The sequence below is a fragment of the Zootoca vivipara genome, chromosome 3 (genome assembly GCF_963506605.1).
Source record: "Zootoca vivipara chromosome 3, rZooViv1.1, whole genome shotgun sequence".
NCBI lineage: Eukaryota > Metazoa > Chordata > Lepidosauria > Squamata > Lacertidae > Zootoca > Zootoca vivipara.
In genome coordinates, this window is record NC_083278.1 from 115,450,047 (window position 1) to 115,475,590 (window position 25,544).

The 25,544-nt window shown below is 46.7% G+C and overlaps 2 protein-coding genes across 5 annotated transcripts in view; both read right to left on the reverse strand.

Annotated features, from left to right (window-relative positions):
- The window catches only part of MTMR9 (myotubularin related protein 9), a 30,355-nt gene extending 18,846 nt beyond the window's left edge, over positions 1 to 11,509 (reverse strand). For 2 of the 4 annotated variants that reach the window (XM_035110873.2, XM_060273156.1), the window contains exons 1-5: positions 10,992 to 11,431; positions 9,681 to 10,045; positions 2,890 to 2,998; positions 1,259 to 1,384; positions 330 to 503 (exon numbers count right to left, since the gene is read on the reverse strand). In XM_035110873.2, the coding sequence (XP_034966764.1) occupies positions 330 to 503; positions 1,259 to 1,384; positions 2,890 to 2,998; positions 9,681 to 9,865 (594 nt within the window). In that variant the 5' untranslated portion in view covers positions 9,866 to 10,045; positions 10,992 to 11,431. The other 2 variants (XM_035110876.2, XM_035110877.2) reach the window with 2 other exon arrangements.
- A 4,349-nt stretch (positions 11,510 to 15,858) lies between these two features.
- On the reverse strand, positions 15,859 to 25,062 carry LOC132591930 (gallinacin-13-like). The gene is made up of 4 exons (XM_060273158.1): positions 24,896 to 25,062; positions 20,950 to 21,098; positions 18,741 to 18,825; positions 15,859 to 16,187 (listed from the first exon to the last, which is right to left on the reverse strand). Exons 1-3 carry the CDS (start codon positions 24,951 to 24,953, stop codon positions 18,784 to 18,786), a joined length of 249 nt encoding a protein of 82 aa, XP_060129141.1. The 5' UTR covers positions 24,954 to 25,062; the 3' UTR covers positions 15,859 to 16,187; positions 18,741 to 18,783.
- Between the last annotated feature and the right edge of the window lie 482 nt (positions 25,063 to 25,544).

Sequence of the window (25,544 nt, forward strand, 5' to 3'; positions counted from 1 at the left end):
AACTTATGGCCGTCCCCCTTTTAAAACCTCCAATGAAGGACAGTCTGCCACCTTCCGAAATAGTCTGTTCTACCGTCAAACAGCTCTTACCGTCAGAAAGTTCTTCCTAAGGTTTAGTCACAATCTCCTCTCTTGTAACTTGAACCCAATGGTTAAGTGTCTTCCCCTCCAGTGGCAGAAAACAAGCTTGCTCCATCTTCCATGGGACAGCCCTTCAGGTGTCTGTAGATGACTATCCTATCACCTCTGTCTTTTCTTCTCCAAGCTAAGGATACCCAGCACCCCCCAACCATTACCTTGCACAGGACGTATCTCAGTGACCAACTTACCATCCCATTTTTCTTGTGGTAATAGCTGAGGACCGGGAAGCGCCCACCGTGGCGGAAGGTGGAAACTTTCCAGAGGGATTCGTCGTCAATCGATTTGGGGACAGTGACGATGGGCGGGTAAGAGGGGCAGACGGAGAAATCTTTGTTGATGTAGCTCAACCGCCATTCGTTTGTCTGGGGGGGGGGGAATCATGGTTAACTAAGGATGAAGGTAATGTAATGGTTTCCAGAGGTGGGGGGGATCAGAAATAATAGTAAACTACTGTGGCTTTAAACCATCAGATTTCAGGAGCAGACAAAAGTCCCCAAGGATGCTCAGCCGGCTAAGAACAGTCTCTTTGCAACACGGTTTTCCTGACTCATTTTTCCTCCTAATCGTGCACATACCCACCCACTTAGCTGCCTCTTCAAGAGACATCTTGTCGATTGGCCTTCCCCGCCTCTCAGTGCTGCTACATAATTTAGCACCCTACAAGGCAGCCACTTTACAGAGCTTTAAACAAAGCTGGTATGTAAAATCAGACACACACACATGGAGGGGGGGGAGAGAGAGACTGACAGATTCTGCAATCCTGCAAGTGCAAAGGTCAATGCCAAGCACAAGCAGTATTTATTTAATCCAGGGCTGGGGAAGCTTTTCCAGCCTGAGGGTGTGAGACGTCTTACCAGGCTGCAACAAAAAACACTGTGTGCACTTCAGTTAGAAATGCCAGAGGGGGAGAGACCTGGGGGGGGGTGTCATTCTGCACCGCATAAGCTGAATGGTCTTCCCCAGGGTCAGTTGGAAGTGATTTCCCCTCAAAATGGTGATGCTCATTCTGTGGAGAACCATGCCCCCTCCCCATCCCCACTGCAAGTTCCCATTTTATGCAAGTTCCCTCTCCCTAAGTGCAGCAGGAGAGGCCTTGCTCCAAGAACAAGGGACTTACAACTGAACTGAGAAGCTCAAATTCCCGTTCCGGCAAGAAGGAGTGCCAGCCATCCTCGATGACTTCAAACATGGGCCGGTAAAAGAAAGGATACATCAGGGTGATGGAATCCAAGGTGGACAGTGCCTGCGGGACGAAAAACACAGACATGCAGAGACATAATTTTATCAAACAATCCTGAAGATTCAGTGGGTCTCACCCCCTTAGATGCATGTTGCTTCTGCAGCCCCTGTTTATTATTTATTTAAAGCATTTATTTATGATGCTCTTCAGCCAAAAAGGCTCCCAGATACATACAATCACGTAAAACAAGACAGGTGGGTGTCGGCTTACAAGCAGAGAAAAAGCATGGCACACAAGGGGAAAGGGCCAAGGAGGAAAGAGGAAAATCAGAATCAAAACTCAAGCACCAATTTCTAAACAGTTGTTGTTATAATGACCAGGGGCAGGAGCTGCACAACGGAGCTGGGCTTTTGGCAAAGGGGTAAGCTGGGCTTCCCACCTCTCCCACTGAGGCAATCTACTGGAATGGCTGCCGCAGGTGGCAGCCAAGGGGATGGGAGGCGTGATGGAACTGTCTACATGCAGGCTATTCCACTGCATGATGCACAGGGTACAGGAAGGAACAGGTCTACCCTTTGCCACCTTTTTTTTGCTGTGTTACTAAAAGTGCCTACCATAAGTGCCTTACAATATTCTGCATTCAGAATGTCACAGAGAAATATAGCAGCTGAGAGTGGTGCAGGTATCCTGAGTAGGAGGTGCACAGAGAATGAAGCTGCACCTTAGAGCAGCCCAGTCTGAATACAGTCATACCACGTTACGTCCGCTTCAGGATGCATCTTTTCGGGATATGGATGTGCCGAACCCGGAAGTCCCAGAACGGGTTACTTCCGGGTTTGGTGCATCTGTGACCTGTGCGCATGCGCAGAAGCGCTAAATCACGCTTTGCGCATGCACAGAAGCGATGAATTACACCACACGCCTGCGCAGATGTGGCGCTCAGGATGCGACCTTTTCAGGTTGCGAGTGGGCCCCCGGAACGGATCCTGTTCACAACCAGAGGTACCACTGTAATGGGGATTAAGGGAGGTGTGTTATGTCCTGAACACTTATGAAGCCCTCCTCCTTCTCCTCTCACTGGTCCGCACTTGAGTTTCTTTGGCCAGCCAGACTGACTTTTCCTCTTGTCTTCCTGATGGTTCGCCGTTCATCAACATTCCACTGATGACAGCTTTCCCCGTAGTAGATAGGAGAAATGTTTGCAAACATTCAATGATATCACAGCAGCTTAGCCAATGACTAAGGCTGCAGGTGAGAATGAGGTTTCAGCCCATCAGAGCTACCCTTCGAGATGGGGGACTATATCTGTGAATATGGAACGAGATGATCCCTGCGTTTTAATAAGCAAAGAGAACATCTTCCAACTCCTCAGATACATGTAATATTTAGCTATTTTTACACACACATCTTTGCGCTTTTATTTCTTGATTCTCAAAGGTTGAATGATCATAACAAAAATATCCCACTGCTGTTGTGGAACTGAGCACCACCCTAGCCTCCAACAAGGACCCCTGAAAAACCAGGTCAGGCTTTTGCCATTTTCTCTCAACTTCTATGGATCAGCTTACCTCAATGGAGCCAGCTATGTTCAAAGACTCCTCCATGCCGGGGATGTCAAGCTGGATAATCCGCAGGTCTTTGCATTTGATGATGATGGTGCCGATGGTGCCAACAAAACTGCAGCAACACAAAAGGCAGGTGCATTTTAGAGGAGGATGCAAGGATGCTCTGCAAGGATGCTCTACAAGCCTGCAAAGGCAGCCGCTTACACTGAACCCGCTACATTCAACAGCAAGCAGCGCAACCAACAAGAGGTTATAACCCATCAGGGTGGATAAAAATAAATGATTTTTTAAAAAAAATATCAAAAAAAATCAATTTTTTTTGATTTAAATCGATTTTTTTTATTTTAATTGGATTTTTAAAAATAAAATGCTTTTTGAAGAAAATATATTACCATCCAAAGGTTATTCCATCATGAAATAAAGATTAGTTTTTTAATTATGTAGAATAAGGTTGTATACCGTATGTTTAATTTTTTGGGTAAATAAATTCCATTAATCCATTCACAATGTCATGCTCTTCCAGAGGTTTTTGTAACATTATTGGGCAGTTTCTCTGCCTACAAGATATTATCACAGATGCTTGGTTTACTTTTGCAGTTCTCAAAACTGAATTTGACTCAACAGAGGTCACATGCCTCTTCTTCACAGCAAAAATGTTATAACATGAACAGAGTTGAGAAAAAGACCTTAATCCTATTGTTCTACAAACCTATGAATACAGAAACAACCCCTTCAGTGCTAAGTTTCAAGAAGTTCAGTGAATAGAATAGAAACAATATTTTTCTGATTGTTTGGAGTGGACAGTATTTAAGTTTTTCATGTGTAGGCTGGGATGACAGTCTAAATTTCTTAAAATATATATATTTTGTTTTTGTTTAGCCAAATTAGTTAACAAGCATGGATGTTTGTTTAAGCAAATAACATATGTTGTAATGTTATTGTTTCAGTTGAATAAATCTATTTAAATCGTTATTATTAAGGTAATGATTATTTTTCTCCTTCCTAAGTACAACAGTAAAGTTGTCCAAATATGAATGATTAACCTATTAAACTGGGGATAAAAAACTAATATGAAAAGTTGTTATTCTAAAAATCTTCATCTACTTGCATATTAAAGTTATACCAGCAAGAATTAGTCTTTATGTAGAAAACTACCAGTATGATTTAAATCAAGCCTTACTGACTAGTGATTTAAATCGTGATTTAAATCAGTTTGATTTAAATCAAATCCACCCTGTAACCCATCACAATGTAGCTGCTAACACACCCTTCGTTTAATGCGCAGAAGTAGCTGGTTTGAAAAATGGTAAGAACAGAACTGCAAGTGATCTTAGCAAGGGGTGGGATATGATTTGTAAAGGAGAGTTGTCAGGTGGGAAGGGGGGGTGCTTAGCTTTTCCCACACCTGCTGGTTTGCTCCTGCAAGTATTCCACCCACCACTGTCCAAAACTTTAAACATTATGTAAACTGCTTAGATGCTTTTACAATTGAGTGGTATGCAAATAAATAAATATGAAGCTCCATCTTTCGCCTCTGCAGAGCCTGCCCGTGTGTCTCTTTGGTTCCTTCACTTACCTAAGACATAGATTTCCCTCCCAAACCACGAGGGCTAGGAGCTTGGTGTTATAATTTGACGGTGGTGCAGAAAGGAGAGAGACTGCAACGGCACAGAACTCTGCAGCTCTGCAGGGGATGCATAGAAAAGCCCTTGCTCATACGCAAAACTGGAATGAGGAGGACTCCGATCCCATCAGTTTGAAGCATTAGAAGCAGAGAAAGTGAAGGGGACTTAAAAACAGGAAAGCGGATCACAGTTGTGATCAGGTTAAGCTCAATCAAGCAACCAGCAAGGATTAGGGAGAGTCAGACATGCAGGGCCAGACATAAAAGATCAGGGTTTCCATGGCGAGGGACTGCTAAGTCATTGGCGCAGATGCACCAAATTAGCAGGAGTGGATGAGGTCAGCCAGGGATTTGCGGGTTACATTATGCACTGTCAGGTCTAAACAATCCTTTGGTCTAATGCAAGGATTCTTAAAACTTTTGACCCTGTACTGCATGCAGCACACATGCTTCCTCAATAGGAAACAGTTTCCCCACCCAGGAGGACGCTGCTCAGTGTCATCTGCCTTAAATGAAGAAGGTCCTGGGTATCCACGCAAGGCCTGCCTGAAACCCTGCTGCCAGCCAGTGTGGACAATATTGAGCTAGATGGGCCAAAGGTTCAATTCAGTAAAAGGCAGTTTTCTCCGTTCCTGCAAACAGCTGAGTCTCTCTCTGTTGCTTCAGGCATCTTGGAGACAAGGAGGAAACCTGATAACAAGGGAGTGTTGTGTTTACATTGGCAGTTTTTTGCTTATTTCCTGCTGAACATGTTAGTACTGTACTACAAAACCCAGCAATGTTCTACTGATGTTCTAGCCAAACATGGGTAACAGGAAGGGTGTTTGTGTCACCTGTCTTCCACCTCCTTCCAGTTATTTACACAGAGGCAACTAAGACGGGTACACAAGTGGCATCTGTGGAAATTAAACATTTTTTTGGGGGGGAGCGGAATTGGAAGGGGCCACGAGGGTCATCTAGTCCAACCCCCTGTAAGGGAGGAATCTTTTTGCCCAACGTGGGGCTCAAACCTACAACCCTGAGATTAAGAGTCTTGTGATCTAACTAATATAAATAAATAAAAAATGCAAAGGAGACACCCATGGCAGGGACCTGCTTATCCAGCTGGGAATGCCTATTGGAACAAATATGTTTCCAGTGGTTTCCAGAAAGTTCAGATAGCGAGCGCCTGTCGTATCTCAACAGGAATGCTCTTCCACAGGGCCCATGGGAGACGTATTCCAGTTACCTTATGACTTTTACAGCATGCACTTTGATTTACAGTACTGAAAACTGCTGTCTTTTGGGGAGGCGTGAGATGGAAACGCAACGAGTGACACATACAGAATGTTCTTTTTAAAACCTTTTCTAGGGAAATACGTACAGCTCAAACGCAGGCCACATCCGCACAACACGCTGCTCCCCTCCCAGGACTACAATTGCCACAGTAGGAATCCCTCTTCCCAGGGAACGCTGGGAATGTAACTCTGTGAGGGGGATAAAAGGGTCCCTGACCAACTCCTGGCAACCTGAACAGACTACAGCTCCCAGAGTTCTTTGGGGGAAGCTGTGACTGTTTATAAAGTGGAATTGTGGCATTTTAAATGTACAATGTGGATGCAGCCTCTGTACAAGGGACAGAGGAAGCTGCCTTATACAGAGTCAGGCCATTGGTCAGTGTTGTCTACTCTGACAAGCAGCAGCTCTCCAGGGTCTCAGATGGAGATAATTTCCCAGCCCAAAGTGATGCCAGGGATTAAACCAGGCATAGGCAAACTTGGCCATCCAGATGTTTTGGGACTACAACTCCCATCATCCCTAGCTAACAGGACCAGTGGTCAGGGATGATGGGAGCTGTAGTCCCAAAACATCTGGAGGGCTGAGTTTGCCTATGCCTGGATTAAAGCTTGTGAATGCAGAGCAGATGCGCCTTCAGCAAAGCCACACAACCCCATAGATGTGACTAGCCAGCCACTATAGGACAGCAACGCCCTTCCAAGTAATCCTGTCAACTGCCAAACTGCCCTGGTAATATTTTTAAATAGATCAACCAGCAACTGCTGCCCTTACAAGGAGAAGCTCTGCTGCGCCAGTTCCCCATTTACTCACATTCAAGGAAATTGCAAAAGAGCCTGGCAGGAGGGTAAGCAGGTTAATTGTCCCATTTCAACACTGTTCCAAACTGCTTGCTGCTCTTTAGTTCTGAAGAAAGGAACGTGTGCCAGAGAGTAGGATGCAAGAACAAAAATGAAGGCTCCACAGATTACAGTTCGTCTTTCTCTACCAGGCTACCGGGAGAAAAGCAACACTGAACCCTTGCAAGCAAATTGCCTCTCGCTTGCTCGGGATTTTGAAAACGGCAGGGGAGAAGTCATGGAGACAAAGGCAGAGGAGGGATTCAAACCATATAAACTTCAATGCCTTTCCCAAAGTACGGTCCACCCACCTGCATCTAGCTTACAGTCTCATTCTGAGTAGCAGTGGGCTCAGGACAAACAAAAGGAAGGATTTCTTCTGCAATATTATCTTATGGCAGGGGTTGCTAATGTGGTGCCCGTGGGTGCAATGATACCCCTTGCAGGCTTCTCCTAATGCCCACAAAGCCTCTGACCTCCCCCCAACACTGCCACTTGCCGCCCCTCTTGGCCATGAGATGGTGAGGGATGGTCACCCTGCCTCCTTTGGAAAGTGCCTACAGTTGAACTAGGAAGTTGAACTAGGAAGAATCATGCTCTTCCCCACTTCCTCTTATGTGCTTCTCAAGGCTCAGATTAATTCTACCTGATCCGACTTTTATCCAGATCCCTTGGAAAGTGAAGTGTGTCCACACACACATTCTGTCTGTCTCTCATTTCGGGGTGGAAATTAATCTGAGGCAGGGGAAGCGTTAAGCTACCAGAAGTATGGTACCCAAGGCACCCACTTAAAAATCCAAAGGCGCTCACTTAAAAATCCAAATGTGCCTACGAGCAAGCACATTCATGGAGGTCAATTAGGTCTCCTAGTGCCTACAAGTTAAGGGAGCTAAGCAGAGCCTCCATGCTCAGGGGGGGGGGGGTTATATCTTGAAACAACAGTTGCTGCGGAGTGGGGCAATGCAAACAGACAGGCCCACTGCCTTGAAGCTCTACTTGTGGGCTCCCTGTGGGCATTTGGCCGGCTGCTGCAGGAAGCAAGTTGCTGAACTAGATGCACCTTGTAGTCTGTCCCAGCAGTTTAGATATGATGATTAATCCCCAGAGTCCTGCCCTCCAGGGTGCAAATTTAAAAACTGACAGCCATAAATTCAGTTGAGTATGAGCAGACCTTTCCCTTGTTTAAAGGCAGAGGCTGAGTCTTTCCCAGAATCATGAACTGTAGCAGAGGTGGGGGACCTGTGGCCTCCCAGACAACAATGCAGGACTACAATTCCCATCATCCCTCAACATCGGCTGTGCTGGCTGGGGCAGATGGGAGTTGGGAGTCCAATAACATCTGAAGGGTAGCAGGTTCCCCACTCCTAACCAGCGGGAAAAGTCAAAGGGATAAAACAGATCCTTAGCTAATCTGACTAGGGCAAGGGTTCTTCCTGACCACCAATGAAAAAAATTCCAGTCCTGAGGCATATGCGTTGGCAGGGCAGGGAATCCGCCCACTCAGTTAAGGGAAATACGACAAGCACACCAAGTCATGCCATCAATCATTCTCACAGAAGGGTTGCAGTTCATGGGTAGTGCATCTGTTTTGCACACAGAATATGCCAGCCTCAATCCCTGGCATCTTGACAGAGCTGAAAGGCTGCCCTTTCAAAATCCAGGAGAGCCACTGCCAGTCAACGTACACGATACTGAGCTAGATGAACCAGTAGTTCCGACTCTGTACAAGACAGCTTTCTATGTTCCTTAGGCCAGGATAGCTCAGTTGGTTAGAGCATGGTGCTGATAATGCCAAAGTCACAGGTTTGATCCCCATGCAGGACATACAATACATATTCCTGCATTGCTAGGGGTTGGATGAGATGGTCCTCAGGGTCTCTTCCAACTCTATAATTCTATGATTCCATCCTTGGTTAAGACCCAGCACAAAACTAGGCATGCTTACACCCACGTTCATTTCCATCCGATAGCAGGACACTGGCGTGCAACCACTGTCACTGTCCAATAAGATCTGTAAATTCCTTAGGTTCAAATGTCCGCTCAGTAATATATTCACTTAGGTGGTCAGCCCCGGCAACCCCTCCTTTCTCAGTAAAATGGAGAATAATTAAACTGTGTTGTTTAGAATGGTGTTGAGTATATAGATACATTTCTTCAGTGTTCTGTAAAAAAATATTATCCCAGCAAACAGTGTTGAAGGCAACAGAAAGTAAAAGAAAGTATACATAATAGAAAAAAATAAGGCAGGCTGGAACACATTAAGAAAACTATACAATGGCCATAAATAACAGCTTATGAGACTGAAGATCTGTCTGAATAATCAATCCAGCAGAAGGTAAATAGAGAGCAGAAATTGGCTAGTGAGATGATGGGCTCACCTTCACTAGAGGTCCCTAAGCACTGGCTGGACAGCCTTCTGCCAAGGACACTCTAGCCCTAGAGTTCCTGCACAGAGGATTGCCTGCAGGAACTCTAAAAAACTGTGATTCTATGAGAAGGAGTTGGCAAGCTGAAGGTTGGCTGCTGGGAGAACAGGATGCTGACCTAGCTGGGCCTTTGGCCTGATCCAGTGGGGCTCTAATGTTCTTAAGAAGATCCAGAACTTGAGAGGAGCCACTGAGATGGCCCTTTCTTGTCTTGAGTTCCAGCGAAACAGGCAACAGATGATGGCAGGACAGAAGGACAGTATCTCCCAAAGATCTGAAAACTCAGGCAGTATGGAATGGGAGAGCAGTCTTTCAGGTCACTTGGGGCAGTTTATGTAGGGCTTTGTGGGACAAACTCATAAGGACATAAGAACTTGCTGCTGGATCAGGCCAATGGCCCCTCTAGTCCAGCATCCTGTTCTCGCAGTGGCCAACCAGATGCCTTTGGGAAGCACACAATAATGACCTGAGTGTATATGCTTTCCTTGCCCACCATGCTGTCTCCAAATGCTTTTTTCTTACACATTCAAATGTTGGTATTGAATGAAAATTACATGTTTCTTCTGCAGTATGTAGCTCATTTTCCTCCTCCGTTAACTGCCTGCAACAAAGAGATAAAAGCTCCCTCACCGTTTTTCAATGGAATCAATGTTGGAATGCAGAAGCCACAGTTCTTCAACATTGTCTTGCCGCCGTGAAGAGAAGATGAGGTGGTGCCCTGTCAAGCACAGCGTCCCCTCCACTGCCGGGTAGAAGGGGCGGTGAAGGACCACGTTGTCAGCCCGTGGCGTCTTGATGAGCTCAGCAAACTCCATGTTTCCGTCAGCTCCAGCACAACGTTCCTGTAAGCAAACTAGTGCCAACTCGAATCTTCCAGCAAGATATAACCCAAAATTCTTGGTAGCTTCCACAGGCGGCCACAAGCTTCAAGATCACGGCACTAGCTGAGAGTTAGCGGCCCAGCAGAGGTCATCGTTGCAGGATCCAATTTCTTACTGGTTGGGGGAAAACATGAGAAATCATGAACCATTTCTAGCTTAGAAAAGGATAACAGATATTAAGGGTGTTTTGAGGAAGGGGCAGGATAACTTACAGGTATGGGAGAAGTTTTAGGAAAGAAGAAAGCTCTCTGGGAAGTGGGGGGTGTTTAGGGTGGGGAAGATGTCACAATCCAAGGTGCTAATGAAAAGGCAGGTATCTGGGCATGTCACAATCACAGCTCTCTCCAGGTGCAGAGAAAGGGTCAGGTGGAAATGTGTGAAAGGATGTAAAGCAGAAGTCTTAACACGTTATTAAGGGCCTTAAAGACTTTTGGAGAGAATTCAAAGGTCCTGCCCTCCCACCCCTATGGACTAAAATCACAGCACCTGGTGTGGTCAGAACACCTCCAACCCACCCAGTCAGACCCACCCATCCACAAACCACCAGAAATGGGGCAGCTGGGAGTTAGGAGTGGATCCATTTCTAGCTCCTAGGAATGGATAACAGGCGCAGGATAAACCCAGGCTCCCCTAACACAGAAGCCAGGGAAGACCTTGCGCAGAGCAGAGATCCCAATTCATATACCCCACACACCCAGGGGAGGGAGAGGCAGCTTAACTCCCTGCTCCTATAAACAGAAAAGGGTAACTGCCTCCCACCCAACTGCTTCAAGATGGGGAGTTAACACCCCACCCACCCACTCCTGCCCAGTTCATGGAATCAGAAACAGGAGCAATTATTATTCCATTACTATTTATTAAGACTGCATGCTGCCCTTTGCCCGTGACACGCAAACCGAGAACGCCAAAAGTACAATGAAAACAAACCAATAACCAACCAACCAACCCCCCCTTCCTACAAATCAGAGGGCTGTGGGGTGGGGAACCCCGTCATCTCAGAAGGACTTGTTAAGGTGAGGAAGTTGGGGGGGGGAGAGAGAATTAAAGAATCAATACCCACCTTTTGGAGAGGGGAAGGAGGTGGGGGGGGCTGGGCCCCCAGCTGTCAGAGGGGGGTCTTGGACTCCATAGTGGAGGAATATTTGGGGGGGGGGCTGGCAACAAAAGGCCGTTTTTTTAAAAAAAAATAGTCTGGATAACACACACAATATATGCAATATTGTAGAGATAGAGGTATAGATACACACCCCGTCTTTCTCCCAGTCTAGAGGGGGGACCCCTTTTCCTTTGCCCCCAACCAACCCTCCTTCCTTCCTTCCTTCCTCTGCCTCCCCTCTAGAGGCTCCAGGAGACAGGAAGAGCTCCCCGCCGGTACCCGGATGTTGAGGCGGTTGGCCGTTATTTTGGGGGGAGGGAGGGGGGATGGGGAGCAAATGAGGAGAGGAATGAGGAGAGGAATAGTGAATTAATAATAGCGATAATAATAATGATAATGATAATACACACGAAACAGGCCCCTCTGCAGCCGGGAGGCGGGGCCGGCGCTGCCCGGAGGCGGAGTGGCGGAGGGGGCAGGGCCGCCTCGCCCCCACGTGACGCTCCCCGGCGACCAATCCGCCTTCGCCGGGCTTCCTCCGGGCGGCGAATGAGGGGAGGCAGATGAAAAGAGGGGAAGTTGCCTCCGGGTCCTTCGCTTTTCTCCTCCCCCCTCACTTTAGTGTCTCTCTCTCTCTCTCTCTCTCTCTCTCTCTCTCTCTCTCTCTCTGCCCTTACCGGAAATAGGCCGCTGGAGGAAAGGTGCCGGCTGGAAACTCGGCTCCGCAGCGCGGCAGTTCCGGTATCAAATCCTGCCCCGTCATAATCGGGCGAGGCAAGGCGAGTGTTTGCTTTTAATTGGCCGTTGTGCGTGTGAATGTGAATGTGCGTGTATATTGGTGTGGGTGGGTGTAATATATAAAATGTGTGTGTGTGTGCGTGCGCATATATATGTGTGTGTGTGTGTGTGTGTGTGTGTGTGTATATATATATACACGTATGTGTGTATATTATATATGTGTGTGTGTATATATGTGTGTGTATTGTATTTCCTTTTATTGGTCATTGAATATGTGCGCATATTTTTTTATTAAAAATATTTTTTTATTTTTTTATTTATAATACCCTACCCATCTAGATTTCCCCAGCCTCCCTGGGCAGCTTACAACACATATAAAAACATAATAAACTATAAAGCATCAGACATTAAAAACTTCCCAATACGGGGCTGCCTTCAGATGTCTTCTAAAAGTTGTGTACAGTATGTATACTTTATGTATGTGCACTTTATGTCCTTGACATCTGAAGGGAGGGAGTTCCACGAGGTGGGAACCACTATATCAGGCATGTCCAACAGGTAGATCGTGATCTACCGGTACATCACTGGACATCTGCGGTAGATCCCTGGTAGATCATTGGCTTCCCCCAAAGAAGCTGAACAACTGTGGCTCCCCTAAAAAAAGCTCAACATTTTACCTCCTCCCTGAAAAACTCAACAACTTTGACCTGAACCCCTTTCCTAAAAAAAGCTCAACAATTTTGACCAGAACCCAAAAAAAGGGGGGGTAGACTACTGCCAGGTTTTAACTCTGTGAGTAGATCGCAGTCTCTTGGGAGTTGGCCACCCCTGCACTATATTAATATGCATATATGTGTGAGTGTGTTGTTTTTATGTGTACATATGCAGATATTGTGCCCGGGGGCTTGGCTCAGTCCTTTGTAGAATTTGAAGGGAGAGAAGTGCCTCTGAGTGTATGCAGAGTACCTCCCCATGTGTGTGAGTGCATACATGTATTAAGTGGATATGGCAAAGAGTTTTTTAATCTGGTCTTTAGAAACAGGGCTTAGGGAGGTGGCTTGGCTCAGTCTTGTGTGAAACGTAAAGGGAGGAAATCACCTCTGAGCATGTGCAGAGTTGTGAGTTGGTGGGTGCCAGACCATTCTAAATTCCTTGCTCCAGTAAGTGTTAGAATTTAATCAAGGATTGAGGTGTTCTGACGGGTGCCAGATCTCTAATCCCTGGATCCAGCAAGTTTTAAAAATTAATCCAGGCAAGCTATCCTTCCCGGTTGATGGGCCATTAAAAGTACAAAGGAAAGGGAGCTCTGTGCTAGATGGGGACAAATGTGTAGAGCCTGTTCTCCAACTCTGAGAAAGTCTGAGTTTGGGGGCAGAGTTTGCTGTTATGTGACCTTAGAGGAGAAAGCTGCAGGCTAGCAAGGCAAAGAGAAAGCCATGGCTGATTTCTGCCCGAATCCAAGCCTAGAAGACCCTTTTGGACTATTGGTGCCTGCTCTGAGCACAGCTCTGGGAAGGCAAGGATTCTCACGCAGGGACAGTTCCAAGAGGGTGATTCCACTATACTTGTTTTTGTGTACACACGCCCTGGAAGGTAAGCCCCGCACAAGATAGTATAGTGCATCCAGGTGTTGCTATTTTGGTGTAGGATTCAATTAAATGCCAGCAAATGTAGGTTGCACAATTAAAATACATGGGCCCTGCTCTCTGTGCACCCGTCAGATTGATTTGTGCTTTTTTACCCTGTGTTAGATCTGGGACGCGGGTGGTGCTGTGGTCTAAATCACAGATCCTAGGGCTTGCTGATCAGAAGGTCAGCGGTTCGAATCCCCATGACGGGGTGAGCTCCCGTTGCTCGGTCCCTGCTCCTGCCAACCTAGCAGTGGGAAGGCAAACGGCGTTTCCATGTGCTGCTCTGGTTCGCCAGAAGTGGCTTTGTCATTCTGGCCACATGACCCAGAAGCTGTACGCTGGCTCCCTTGGCCAATAAAGGGAGATGAGCGCCACAACCCCAGAGTTGTTCGTGACTGGACCTAATGGTCAAGGGTCCCTTTACCTTTACCTTTACCTTTGCCCTATGTTAGAGAAGGGGGTAGTACCTCCGGTGGCAGGCGCATCATGCTCCTTCTGGGGTAGCTTGTCCACCTTTGGTCCCCATCCTGCACTCAGCTCTCACCTGTGGCTCCTAGAAGCTGTCTGTATGCAACAGCAGCCGCACCCTGGGGAAATGGCTTTGACTGGCCGGCTAAACCAAGTGAGGGTAGCTGATGGATCTTAAATGCTCAGTGAGTTATGGACTTGTCTTTTTAAAAATAATTTTCATTTATAACAAATAAACACTTCAACAACAACAGAAATTAAACAATGCTCACATAACAGTGAGAGCCAGTGTGGTGTAGCGGTTAAGAGCAGTAGACTCGTAATCTGGGGAACCGGGTTCGTGTCTCCGCTCCTCCACATGCAGCTGCTGGGTGACCTTGGGCTAGTCACACTTCTCTGAAGTCTCTCAGCCTCACTCACCTTACAGAGTGTTTGTTGTGGGAGAGGAAGGGAAAGGAGATTGTTAGCCGCTTTGAGACTCCTTCGGGAGTAAAGCGGGATATCAAATCCAAACTCTTCTTCTTCTTCTTCTTCTTCTTCTTCTTCTTCTTCTTCTTCTTCTTCTTCTTCTTCTTCTTCTTCTTCTTCTTCTTCTTCTAACAAACCTCAGCTTCCCTCTCCCTCTTTCAGTGGTTCCATGAATTTACCCTCTTCTTCTGCATATCCCAATTAATGCTGTTTATTCTTTTTGCCATCTATTTCATATGTGTTTTAGAAACTGCAAGTTTTTACAATAATCCTGCTGATGTCTTAATTTGTTTGTAAATATTCAATAAACGAATTATGGACTTGTGAAGACAAGCTCTGGCGGATTGAACAAGCAAGACCAATAATGAGTCCAAACGGTCAAGAAGGCGATTTCTGCACATGCTGTATAGGGAAGAGAGGGGCAGGTGAGGCTTGGCAACCTAGGAAGGGAGCCTATCTAGGAGAAGGAAAAGCCTTGTCCTAAATCTCCACTACCTTGTAGAGCATCTTCAGGAGAGGAAAGGCTGAGGAGTAAACGCTAGACAAATCTGGAGCCAAGCTGTTTGCAAACGTCTTGCTCTGCTTTCCTTTGGATCACATCAGAGAGGCTGGGGAGGGGGGGTCTTTTCATCTGTGCAGCCCAGGACCTCCAGACACACTGCCCAGACTTGCGTCCCGGGGAGGTCACTTCAGTGCTGCTAACACGGTGGTTTGACATCACCCCCGGAGGCGCACTCAGTTGTCTCTCAAGACCAGGCATCCCCAAACTGCGGCCCTCCAGATGTTTTGGCCTACAACTCCCATGATCCCTAGCTAACAGGACCAGTGGTCAGGGATGATGGGAATTGTAGTCCAAAACATCTGAAGGGCCGAAGTTTGGGGGTGCCTGCTCAAGACAGACAGAAGCCAGCAACAGCGCAGAGGGTTCTTCTGGTTCATTTGTGGAAGGAAGGTGACAGGGCACTGGAAAGTGTGGGATAACATTTGCTCGACACAACAGCAGTATGCAAATCCTATTTAATAAAACAAAACAAATGGTCATCTTGTGTCTCTTGTTTTCACATGTCCCAGTCGTGAAAGATTAGTGGGTAGGGTGCTCTCTGTCTTAAGGACTAGCCCCATAAATGAGGTGCTTCAAAATTGGGAATGGGAATGCTGTTAAAGCAAATAACAAGGCTTTGTGGTTTTTTTTGGATTTGGACACTAGAGGGAAGCAGTTTGCTGTTCCAGTGTTGGTCAAACAGAACACACCAGTCCACTCCCCTCCGTTCAACAATATTGTTTTGGTATCATAAGCTAAATCATCCTTAATAACTTAGGATAAAGAAATAGAGGGGATACGTATCAAATTCGCCAATGGTGCCAAACTGGGAGGGGTAGCTAATACCTCAGATTATAGAATCAGGGTTCAAGAGGGCTTTAACAGTTTGGAGACGTGGGCCAAAACTGTAAAACTTTAAAAAAAAATCAGTCTCACTACGGACAAACGAAAGGTTCTGCACTTAGGCAGAAATAATCAGACGCACAACTTCAGGATGTGGACTTGCCAGTTGAAAAAGATCTAGGGGTCTTAGTAGACCACAAGCTTAACATGAGTCAACAGCGTGATGCAGCAGCAAAAGGAGCAGATGTGATTCTAGGCTGCATCAATATGTGCCGATCAAGGGAGGTGGTAGTCCTGCTGCATTCTGCCTTGGTCAGGCCACACCTGGAATATTGGGTCCAGTTCTGGGCACCACAATTTAAGAAGGATGTTGACAAGCTGGAAGATGTGCCGAGGAGGTCAACCAAGATGATCCAGGGTCCGGAAACCAAGCCGTATGAGGAACAGTTGAGGGACTTGGGTATGTTTAGCCTGGAAAAGAGGAGACTGAGAGGTGATATGATGGCCAAGCTTTTTTCCCCCAGCCCTAGGGGAATCCTGGCAGCCATTTCTGCAGCTTGCAACCCACCATTCAAGGAGCCCTCCCATTTATCCTTACAACAACCCTGTGAGGTAGGCTATGCTGAGTGATGGTGACCATCCCGAGGTCCCCCCGTGAGCTTCATGGTCCCATGGGGCTTTGATGTGAGGCATCCGCAGACTTAGCTGCCAGAAGTCATTTTAAATACCCGCAATGCCTTGGAGCAGCCACTGTAGCATCACTCCAGGTTCATCAACAGAAGCATATTGTCCAGATCAAGGGAAGTACAGTGGTACCTCTACTTACGAATTTAATGCGTTCCGAATGCACATTCGTAAGTCGAAAAAAAATGTAAGTCGAATCCCATAGGAATGCATTGGGAGAAAAAAATCGTAAGTAGAAGCAACCCTATCTAAAAATTCGTAAGTAGAAAAAATCCTATCTAAACCTCATCCAAGATGGCAGACGGAGCTCCATTCGTAAGTAGAAACATTCGTAAGTAGAGTTATTCGTAAGTAGAGGTACCACTGTAATAGGTTTTGCACTATTCCATCTTAGACCACACCTGGAATGTTGTGTCCATTTCTGGACACCACAATCTAAGATGTCAACAACCTGGAATGTGTGCGGAGGAGGGCCACCAAGTCGTCTGGAAACAAAATAAAAAAATTCCTTCCAGTAGCACCTTAGAGACCAACTAAGTTTGTCATTGGTATGAGCTTTTGTGTGCATGCACACTTCTTCAGATACACTGAAACAGAAGTCACCAGACCTTTATATATAGTGAGAGCGTGGGGGAATTGCAACTTATTACCAAGCTTATAACCACAGAGAGACCTGGTCTGAATAGAGACATTGGATTCTTATCTCATTATACATGATAAAGCTATTTTTAGCCATCTCACCCCTTGCTTTTCCCTGTAAGACCAATTGCAGTCGTTAACAGTCGTCAACAGGTTTACCACCCCTATCAGCCAATCCTCCCACCCTTCCGAGTAATACCCCTCCCCACCCTCTGAATATACATAAGGGTCTGGTGATTTCTGTTTCAGTGTATCTGAAGAAGTGTGCATGCACACGAAAGCTCATACCAATGACAAACTTAGTTGGTCTCTAAGGTGGTACTGGAAGGATTTTTATTTTGTTTTGACTACTTCAGACCAACACGGCTACCTACTTGTAACTAGAACAATGGTCTGGAAACTAAGCCTTATGAGGAGCGCTTGAAGGAGCTGTGTATGTTTAGCCTGGAAAAGAGGAGACTCAGAGGAGATATGAGAGTCGTCTTCAAATATCTCAAGGGCTGTCACATGGAAGAGGGAGCAAGCTTGTTTTTTCCGGTTCAAGGGCAGGATTCAAAACAACGGATTCACATTACAAGAAAGGAGATTCCGACTAAACATCAGGAAACACTTTCTGACAGTAGGAACTGTTTGACAGCGGAACAGACTCCCTCAGGAGGTTGTGGGCTCCTCAGGAGGTTGTGGGTGACCATCTGTCATGGATGCTTTAGCTGAGATTCCTGCATTGCAGGGGGTTGGACTAGATGACCCTCGGAGTCCCTTCCAACTCCACAACTCTATGATTAGAGGAACTTAAAGTGGAGGCTACGCCCCACCTGGCCTGGGACAGGTGCCAGCGCTGATGTGCCCTACCTTGGCATTATAACCAAAGCAGCTGCCCCAGGATGCCAAGGGCTGACACCGGGCCTGGGCGTTCGGCTGCTTGATGTAGAAGATTGCCCTACCCAAACCACATCATGCCACCGCATGCTAAAAACGTGCCAGAGATAGATATTTCTTCTGATTGCCAATTGTTTTAACGTGCACAGATTGGAAACAAAGCGGCATGCCCTCTGCAAAAACTTAAAAGCGGCAAAACAGACAGTCACGGGAATGAATGATAAGCAAACAATAAGACAAAACCACCGCGACAACTCCCTGAAACGAGATACAGTATAGTATGAAGATAACTTAAAATGCTTCTATGATCTGGTTTTCGATGCGGCTCTTGTGCTCCATAATCCTAGTCTTTACCATTCTTATAGTGCTCCCTATACGTTAAAACAATTTCAACTTTCTTTGGGAAAATTTCCCCGACTGCTCTGTTTATTTAACCTTTTGTAGAGTTTTTGTAGAGTTCATTACTCTAGTCAGAGTTAGTTTAAACATCAAGATAAAAAACCAAACTAAAAAGCTTTTTCCTTCTGAGGAAGATATTTCCAGTGAAACGAGAGTATATAGCCGGCATCTCGTCAGGTGATTTGATTGATAGGTCGCTTAGAAAAAGTTTAAGTTCTTTTTTATTTACTTATGTCCGGGAGACTGATATATATTTTTGAATAGTCATTAGTTTTAAGTTATCTTCACACTATATCTCGTTTCAGGGAGTTGTCACGGTGGTTTTGTCTTATTGTTTGCTTATCTCTGCAAAAACTTGGCAAGCTCAAACAGTACTGAAAGCAAGGGGTGCATATAGTCCTTCTTCCCTTCTTCCTTTCTTACCTTCACGAATGAAGAACACACCAAAGGAAAGGACAGGCATTTGTCACAGCTGGGGCCCATCTGAGATCTCCTGGTGGCTGGGAAGCTAAGGGCGAACGTTTGAAGTCAGATCATGAAAGCATAACGATTCTCCTTTTGCAGCTCTGTAGTCATTTTCCACCTGTAGGGAGTAGGAAGGGGTGTTGTCCCCCCCCCCTTGTGGTTGTCCTGAGCCCTGGGTGGAGTGGGGTCCCGATTAGGGTTGCCAAGTTTCAAAAAGTGAAAACCCGGACACAAAAGTTGTTGAGCTTTCTTTGCAAAATCTCAGAGGGCCTTCTTGGTGGTGGCGCCCGCCTTGTGGAATGGCCTCCCACCAGATGTCAAGGAAATAATAATAATAATAATAATAATAATAATAATAATAATAATAATAATTTATTATTTATACCCTGCCCATCTGGCTGCGTTTCCCCAACCACTCTGGGCGGCTTCCAACAGAATATTAAAAAACAATAATCTATTAAACATTAAAAACTTCCCTAAACAATAATAGTAATTTATTATTTATAATAGTATTTATAAGAAATAAACAGCTATCTGACTTTTAGAAGACACCTGAAGGCAGCCCTGTTTAGGGAAGTTTTTAATGTTTGATGTTTTAGCGTGTTTTTAATATTCTGTTGTGAGTCGCCCAGAGTGGCTGAGGAAACCCAGCAAGATGGCTGGGGTATAAATAATAAAGTATATATATGGTATATACTTTATTATATATATATATATATATATATATATATATATATATATATATATATATGGTGAAGGTGCATGTGTGTTATTCCCCACTTTTCTCCCACAATGACTTACCTGATCGTCCTGAAATTTGGCCACAACCTCAGAATCACATTTGAGCAGGTAATCATGCACTTACACTGACCAGCTGACACACCTAACACAGGTAAAAACCTGGATTTGTGGTCAAAAAATGCGCCCTCCAGTGGACATTCAATGAACAATGGACAAACATACTCCCACAATCCCTTACGCCCCGGAGACCACGCGTCCAACAGAGAGCAAACCGCCCGGAGACCAAGCCGCTCCTCAGGGAACCAAGCCTGCCTCGGAGATCGCACATCCAAGACCAGCCCGCTCCCCAGGGATCCGCGCCCCCCCAGGAGATCACGTACCAGCGACCCCCGACCCCCCGACCCCCGACCAAGCCCACTCCACACACACCCCACGGATCATGCCCCCACCGATTCCGCCACCTCCCACTACCTCCTCCCACCCTGAACAAGCCCACTCCACACACCCCACACCCCACGGGTTCCGCCCCTGCCGATCCCTATGTCTCCTGGGACCCTCCGCCACCGATCCTACCACCCCCAGGGACCAGGCTGCCTCCCCGACCACCCCTCCAAACCCCCACCCCCTCCGTATTATCCTCAATCGGTGGGGGTGGGGCAAATAGGGGTCAGGGATAACTAAAACCTTCCCTGGGTTGGGTCGCTACAGAGTGTGGGGAGACATAGGTATCCCCCTATCTAAGGTCTGTCCCTAGAAAATAGGGATACTTGCAGGGCCGGCTCTAAGGCAAGGCTGGGTGGCGCAGGGCGCCGGGCTGTCGGGGGCGCCGCGCGGCTGTGCACGCTGCGTCCGCCAGACAGCTGCGGTGGGAAACAGGGCGGGGGGCATACCTGCCAAGTTGCTGTCAGAGAAATAAGGGACCGGGCTGGAAATAGCAGGCCGGAAGTAGCGCTGCCGCCAGAAGTAGCCGGAAGTAGCGCTGCCGTGCCAGAAGTCACACTGCAGCCATTTTGGAACTGGGCAGAGCAGCATCAAAAGTCGCTTCTGAGCATGCTCCACCCAGTTCCAAAATGGCCTCTGCATCAGACTAAACCGGGAAAAAACAAAAAAATCCGTTTTTTCAGCTAGGAACAGCTGGGAAAACGGGGATTTCCCGGGGAAAACAGGAGACTTGGCAGCTATGGCGGGGGAGGGGGGCGTGCCGGAGCGATCTTCGTACCACGGCGCCCGGGCGCCCAATATGCTTAAGACGGCCCTGGATACTTGGAGGGGCTGTGACACTATTAGGGGGCCACCCCTAGGCCAACAGCTTTGGGCCTTAACTCTCAGGATCTGGGATGCTCTTCACCTGGCGACCCTATGAAGTGACCCTGCAGTTCTGAATTTGCCACAACACTGCTGGTGTCACTGCTACTGAACCCCTTACCAGCTCCTCAGGTCGGCAACACCTCTGCTTCCCATTGGCACAGGTCCCAAGATCTCGTTCTGGGATGGCCCAGGTGGTCTCGTTGCATTTGCTCCTGCAGTAGCCGTCACGTAGGATGCAGGTCTGCGTATCTGTTTTCCTTCTGCGTCCTGGACCAGAAAAAAGGTTCTGGGCATCAGCTTCAGGTGTCCTGTATGTGTGTTTGCTAAGAGAAGAAGGGAAGCGGCCATTGCTACTGGGCACACCCCTAGCCTAGCCTAGGGTGTGCTTGCGTGCCCTCTGATTCAGGACAGATAAAATAACTTCACACAGTGCCGTTAAACTATGGAACTCACTCCCACAAGAGGCAGTGATGCTCACCAACTTGGATGGCTCTAAAAGGGAATTAGACAATTCATGGAGGAAGAAGAGGCTATCAATGACTGGATGGCTCTGCTCTGCTTCCACAACTGGAGGCAGCAATGCTTCTGAGTCCCAGTTGCTGGAAACCACAGGAGGGAAGATTTCCTCTTGTGTTCGAATCCCGCTTGCCCGTTTCCCACAAGCATCTGGTTGGCCACTGTGAGAACAGGACGATGGACTTGATGTGCCATTGGCCTGATCCAGCTGAAGGCTCTTCTTAAAATCTTAAGGACTGGGCCACAGTGAGGGCATTCCCTGCACATTGCAATACAGTCGTCCTTGGCTGCCAAACAAATTGGCTCCTGAACGATCGAAACCCGGAAGTGAGTGTTCCTGTTTTAGAACATTATTTTGGAAGCTGAACGTCCGATGGGGTTTCCACAGCTTCCGATTGGCTGCAGGAGCTTCCGGCAGCCAATCGGAAGCCGCGCTTTGGTTTCCGAATATTTTGGAAGTCGAATGGACTTCCGGAACGGATTCCATTTGACTTCCAAGGTACGACTGTACATGGTTCAGATGGAACTGGGGAAGGTGTATTCGAATACTGATTGGCTCTGCCCTTGTTTTTCTCCTCTGGGCTACAGTGCCAAGGAGCTTGCCCTCCATGAGCAGGGCTCCCATTTTAAGCCAGCAAAGTGGGGGACACAGAACGGGCGGGTTCCTTCCCAGTCCCAGCCAACCTACTGGAGAATGTAAGGCGAATGTAAGGAACCCACCCTGATAGGTCAGACCAAAAGCCCACCTAGCTCAGTCCTCAAAGATGCCTCTTGGAAGCCCACATGCAGGACCAGAGCACCACACCACTCTCCTGACTTTCCCAGCAGTACACTGACATTCGGAGGTACACTGCATCTCACAGGGGAAGCAGAACATAGCCATTGACAGTCTTACCCTCTGTGGATTTCCCTAATCTGAGTTGGTTGCCACCCCTGCCTCCTGCAGGAGTGGGTTCCATAGTTCAGCTATGCACTCTGAGCATTCCATGTGTCCTGATCTTTACAACTGTGGTGTGGGTAAACATTCATCTTGTTCTGGGAGTAGGCATACTCTGCTCCCATTGCACTTTTTAACTTATTTCCTCCTGCAAATCTTTACCAAAAATGCCATATTTAACAGTCACTATGCTTTATAATCTACTTTGAATTGGCAAATTCAAAAAATTGTTTTATCTGCAAAGATGTAAACCCAAAAGCACTGTTCAGTTGAATATTTATTCATTTAATTTCCTTTATGAATCGCTTCTCATAAAGCTTCCCAAAGTGATTTCACAATAAAAACATATGTATACAGACTGGCTTATTCACATCTCCCCTTGTTCTGCTGCTTCCATCACCCTCCTGGGAAAAAACATCTCTTTGGTGCTCAATCGGCGCTAACAGGAATTTGGGTTCCCCCCAGATTGCCATTTGTTCTGATGTAACACTAAAGAACAGGTTTTCCCTTGGAAGGGTTTTGCAATTTTTTATGTGCTGTAAGCCGCCCAGAGTGGCTGGGTATAAATAATAAAATCATCATCATCTTTATCATCTTCATCATCACTCTCTGCGTCCCTCCTTTTGTCTGACCTGAATATTTGCACATTCAGTTTCTCTGGATGTCTAGTAAAATAAAAAAATTCCTTCAGTAGCACCTTTAAGACCAACTAAGTTTATATTTTGGTATGAGCTTTTGTGTGCATGCACACTTCTTCAGATACACTAGAAACAGAAGTGTCAGACCCTATATATATACAGAGGGTGGTGGGGGTGGGTGGGAATGGGAGATGGGCTGATGGGAGTGGTAAACCTGTAGATGGGTGTTAATGGCTGCTGATGGCTGCAATTAGTCCTGGGCTGAGGTGCTAAAGAATTGCAGCCATCAGCAGCCATTAACACCCATCTACAGGTTTACCACTCCCATCAGCCCATCTCCCATTCCCACCCACCCCCACCACCCTCTGTATATATATAGGGTCTGACACTTCTGTTTCTAGTGTATCTGAAGAAGTGTGCATGCACACGAAAGCTCATACCAAAATATAAACTTAGTTGGTCTTTAAGGTGCTACTGAAGGAATTTTTTTATTTTGCTTCGACTCAGACCAACACGGCTACCTACCTGTAACTGGATGTCTAGTAGTTTGAGAGAGGGAGGAAAACAGCTCCCTTCCACTTAGGGCACATCCAGGGGCGGAGGAAGGGGGTGGTGGGGGCGGTCCGCCCCAGGTGTCATCCACTGAGGGGGTGACATTCGGCGCACCACCCGCCCGTGACCCCCAAGCCTACCCCGAGCCATAAGGGGAAGGGGCGGAGCTGTGTCGCCTTCCTGGTGGCCTTCCCCCCTTCTCCCTTCGTTTTGGCAGCTCGTGGGAGGCTTGGGAGTCGCGGGCGTGTGGCGTGCCATTGCCCCCTTCCTGTCAAAAGGAAGAGGGAAGGGAGGAAGGCTGCTGGCAAAGCAGCCCGGCTCCCTCCCCCCCCACCCAGGAAGAAGCCCACCATGGGCGGCTCGCTCCACCCCCATGGGTGGTTCGCCCCCTGGGATGCTCGCCCCGCCCCCATGTGCGTCGCTCCAGGTGCCAGAGCAGCTAGCTCCGCCTCTGGGTACATCCACACTTCTGCTTGTCCCGTGGCTAGAAAACGTGGGTCTGAGAACTTTCCTGCGTGTCCTGCCCCGTATCGAGCCATAGGAAAATAAAACATGTGGAGATAAGGGAAAAGAGAGATTTATTATTTTATTATATTTTGTCTTATAATTTAAATATCAATTGAGGTGATATTCTATGGGAGGACTATTGGATATGCTTATTGAATTATATTTAATTGGGAATGCAGTAATAGGAAACAATATCTAGAGAAATCTGAGAATAGGGATAAGTGGGAGTCTTTAGTGGGAGGAACATAGGTATTAGATCGAGATCTTTAATGAAGTTAGAGGATACTGTTATTGGTTGTTTCTGGATGAGAATGATGAGATAAATGTATGTTTTCTTTCTTTTCTTCTTTTTTCCCTTTTCTCTTTCCTTTTTATTCTTTCTCCTTTGTCCTTTTTTTTTCCTTCTTAGGTTCTGGAATATATTCTTTCTTTTTCCTTTTTCTCTTTCCTTTTTATTATTATATAATTTATATGATTTTGTATATTATGATTTATATGATTTTGTATATTATGATTTATATGATTTTGTATATATGAATTTGTGTTTGGTATGACTGCGATCTCCGAGTATGTATGGATTGTATTTTAATCTTAAATCTTAATAAAGCCTATTTTAATTTTTTTTTTTTAAAAAAGAGAACTTTCCTGCGTGTCCTGCACTTTCTAGGCATGCGTCTGAGTGGTTTTGCCACTGCTGCACCATTCCCCCCCCCCCTGGAAAACCTGCTCTTTAGCGCTAAATTGGAGCAATCCAAGGAAAACCCGGTTGTTGTTCGGTGCTAAACTGCAGGTTTTCCCAAGGGGGGGGGGAGAGGTGGGGGAAATGGAGGTGTGCATAAGCCCTTAGTAGACAAACCAAGGCTGTAAAAGGAACTCCCCAACACACACACACATACACAAAATGCTGTTCTTACCTGCCTGAGCAATGGAGAGCAAAAGGAAGAGAGGGAAAAGAACTACAGAACGCTTCATGGGTGCGAGTTGGTAGGATGTGAGAGGCCTGGAAGCTCCCAAGAAGGAAGATGCACGGACGAAAGAGATGTGCCTAAGAAAATGCAGGGTGTGTGTGAAGGAACACAGAGTCATCGGCCTCCCAACTCTTCCTTCTCCTTGCTCGAGTGTCGCTCCACCCCAGTGCACCAGCTCAGAGACTGATGGAAGCCCTGATTGATGTTTAAGGCTCTTGTAGCATTGCTCAAATTCAGGGCAGCCAACCTCTGACTTTAAACATACTGGAGACAGTGATCAGAAGCCGGGCAGGCAAAGGCAGGGCAGAGCCTGGAGGGTGAGGGTGAAGCTAACTGCTTTTGGGAAAGACTTTGGAAGAAAAGAATGGTTGAAAGTTTATGGCCTGTACCTCATTTAAATGTTGGAAATGAAGAAGAAGAAGAAGAAGAAGAAGAAGAAGGAAGAAGAAGAAGAAGAAGAAGAAGAAGAAGAAGAAGAAGAAGAAGAAGAAGAAGAAGAAGAAGAAGAAGAAGAAGAAGACCAATACTGTTAGCCTAATGCAGCCCCAACCAAAGAAGACTGGTAAATTAAGTTAATGGAATATGCTGAAATGGT

Coding starts and splice junctions, on each gene's coding strand:
- LOC132591930 (XM_060273158.1), bottom strand. CDS start 24,953: ATGAAGCGTTCTGTAGTTCTTTTCCCTCTCTTCCTTTTGCTCTCCATT. Junction 21,099..24,895: donor GCTCTCCATTGCTCAGGCAG/GTAAGAACAGCA, acceptor TTTCTGGTCCAG/GACGCAGAAGGAAAACAGAT. Junction 18,826..20,949: donor GTTGCCGACCTGAGGAGCTG/GTAAGGGGTTCA, acceptor GTTCGCCCTTAG/CTTCCCAGCCACCAGGAGAT.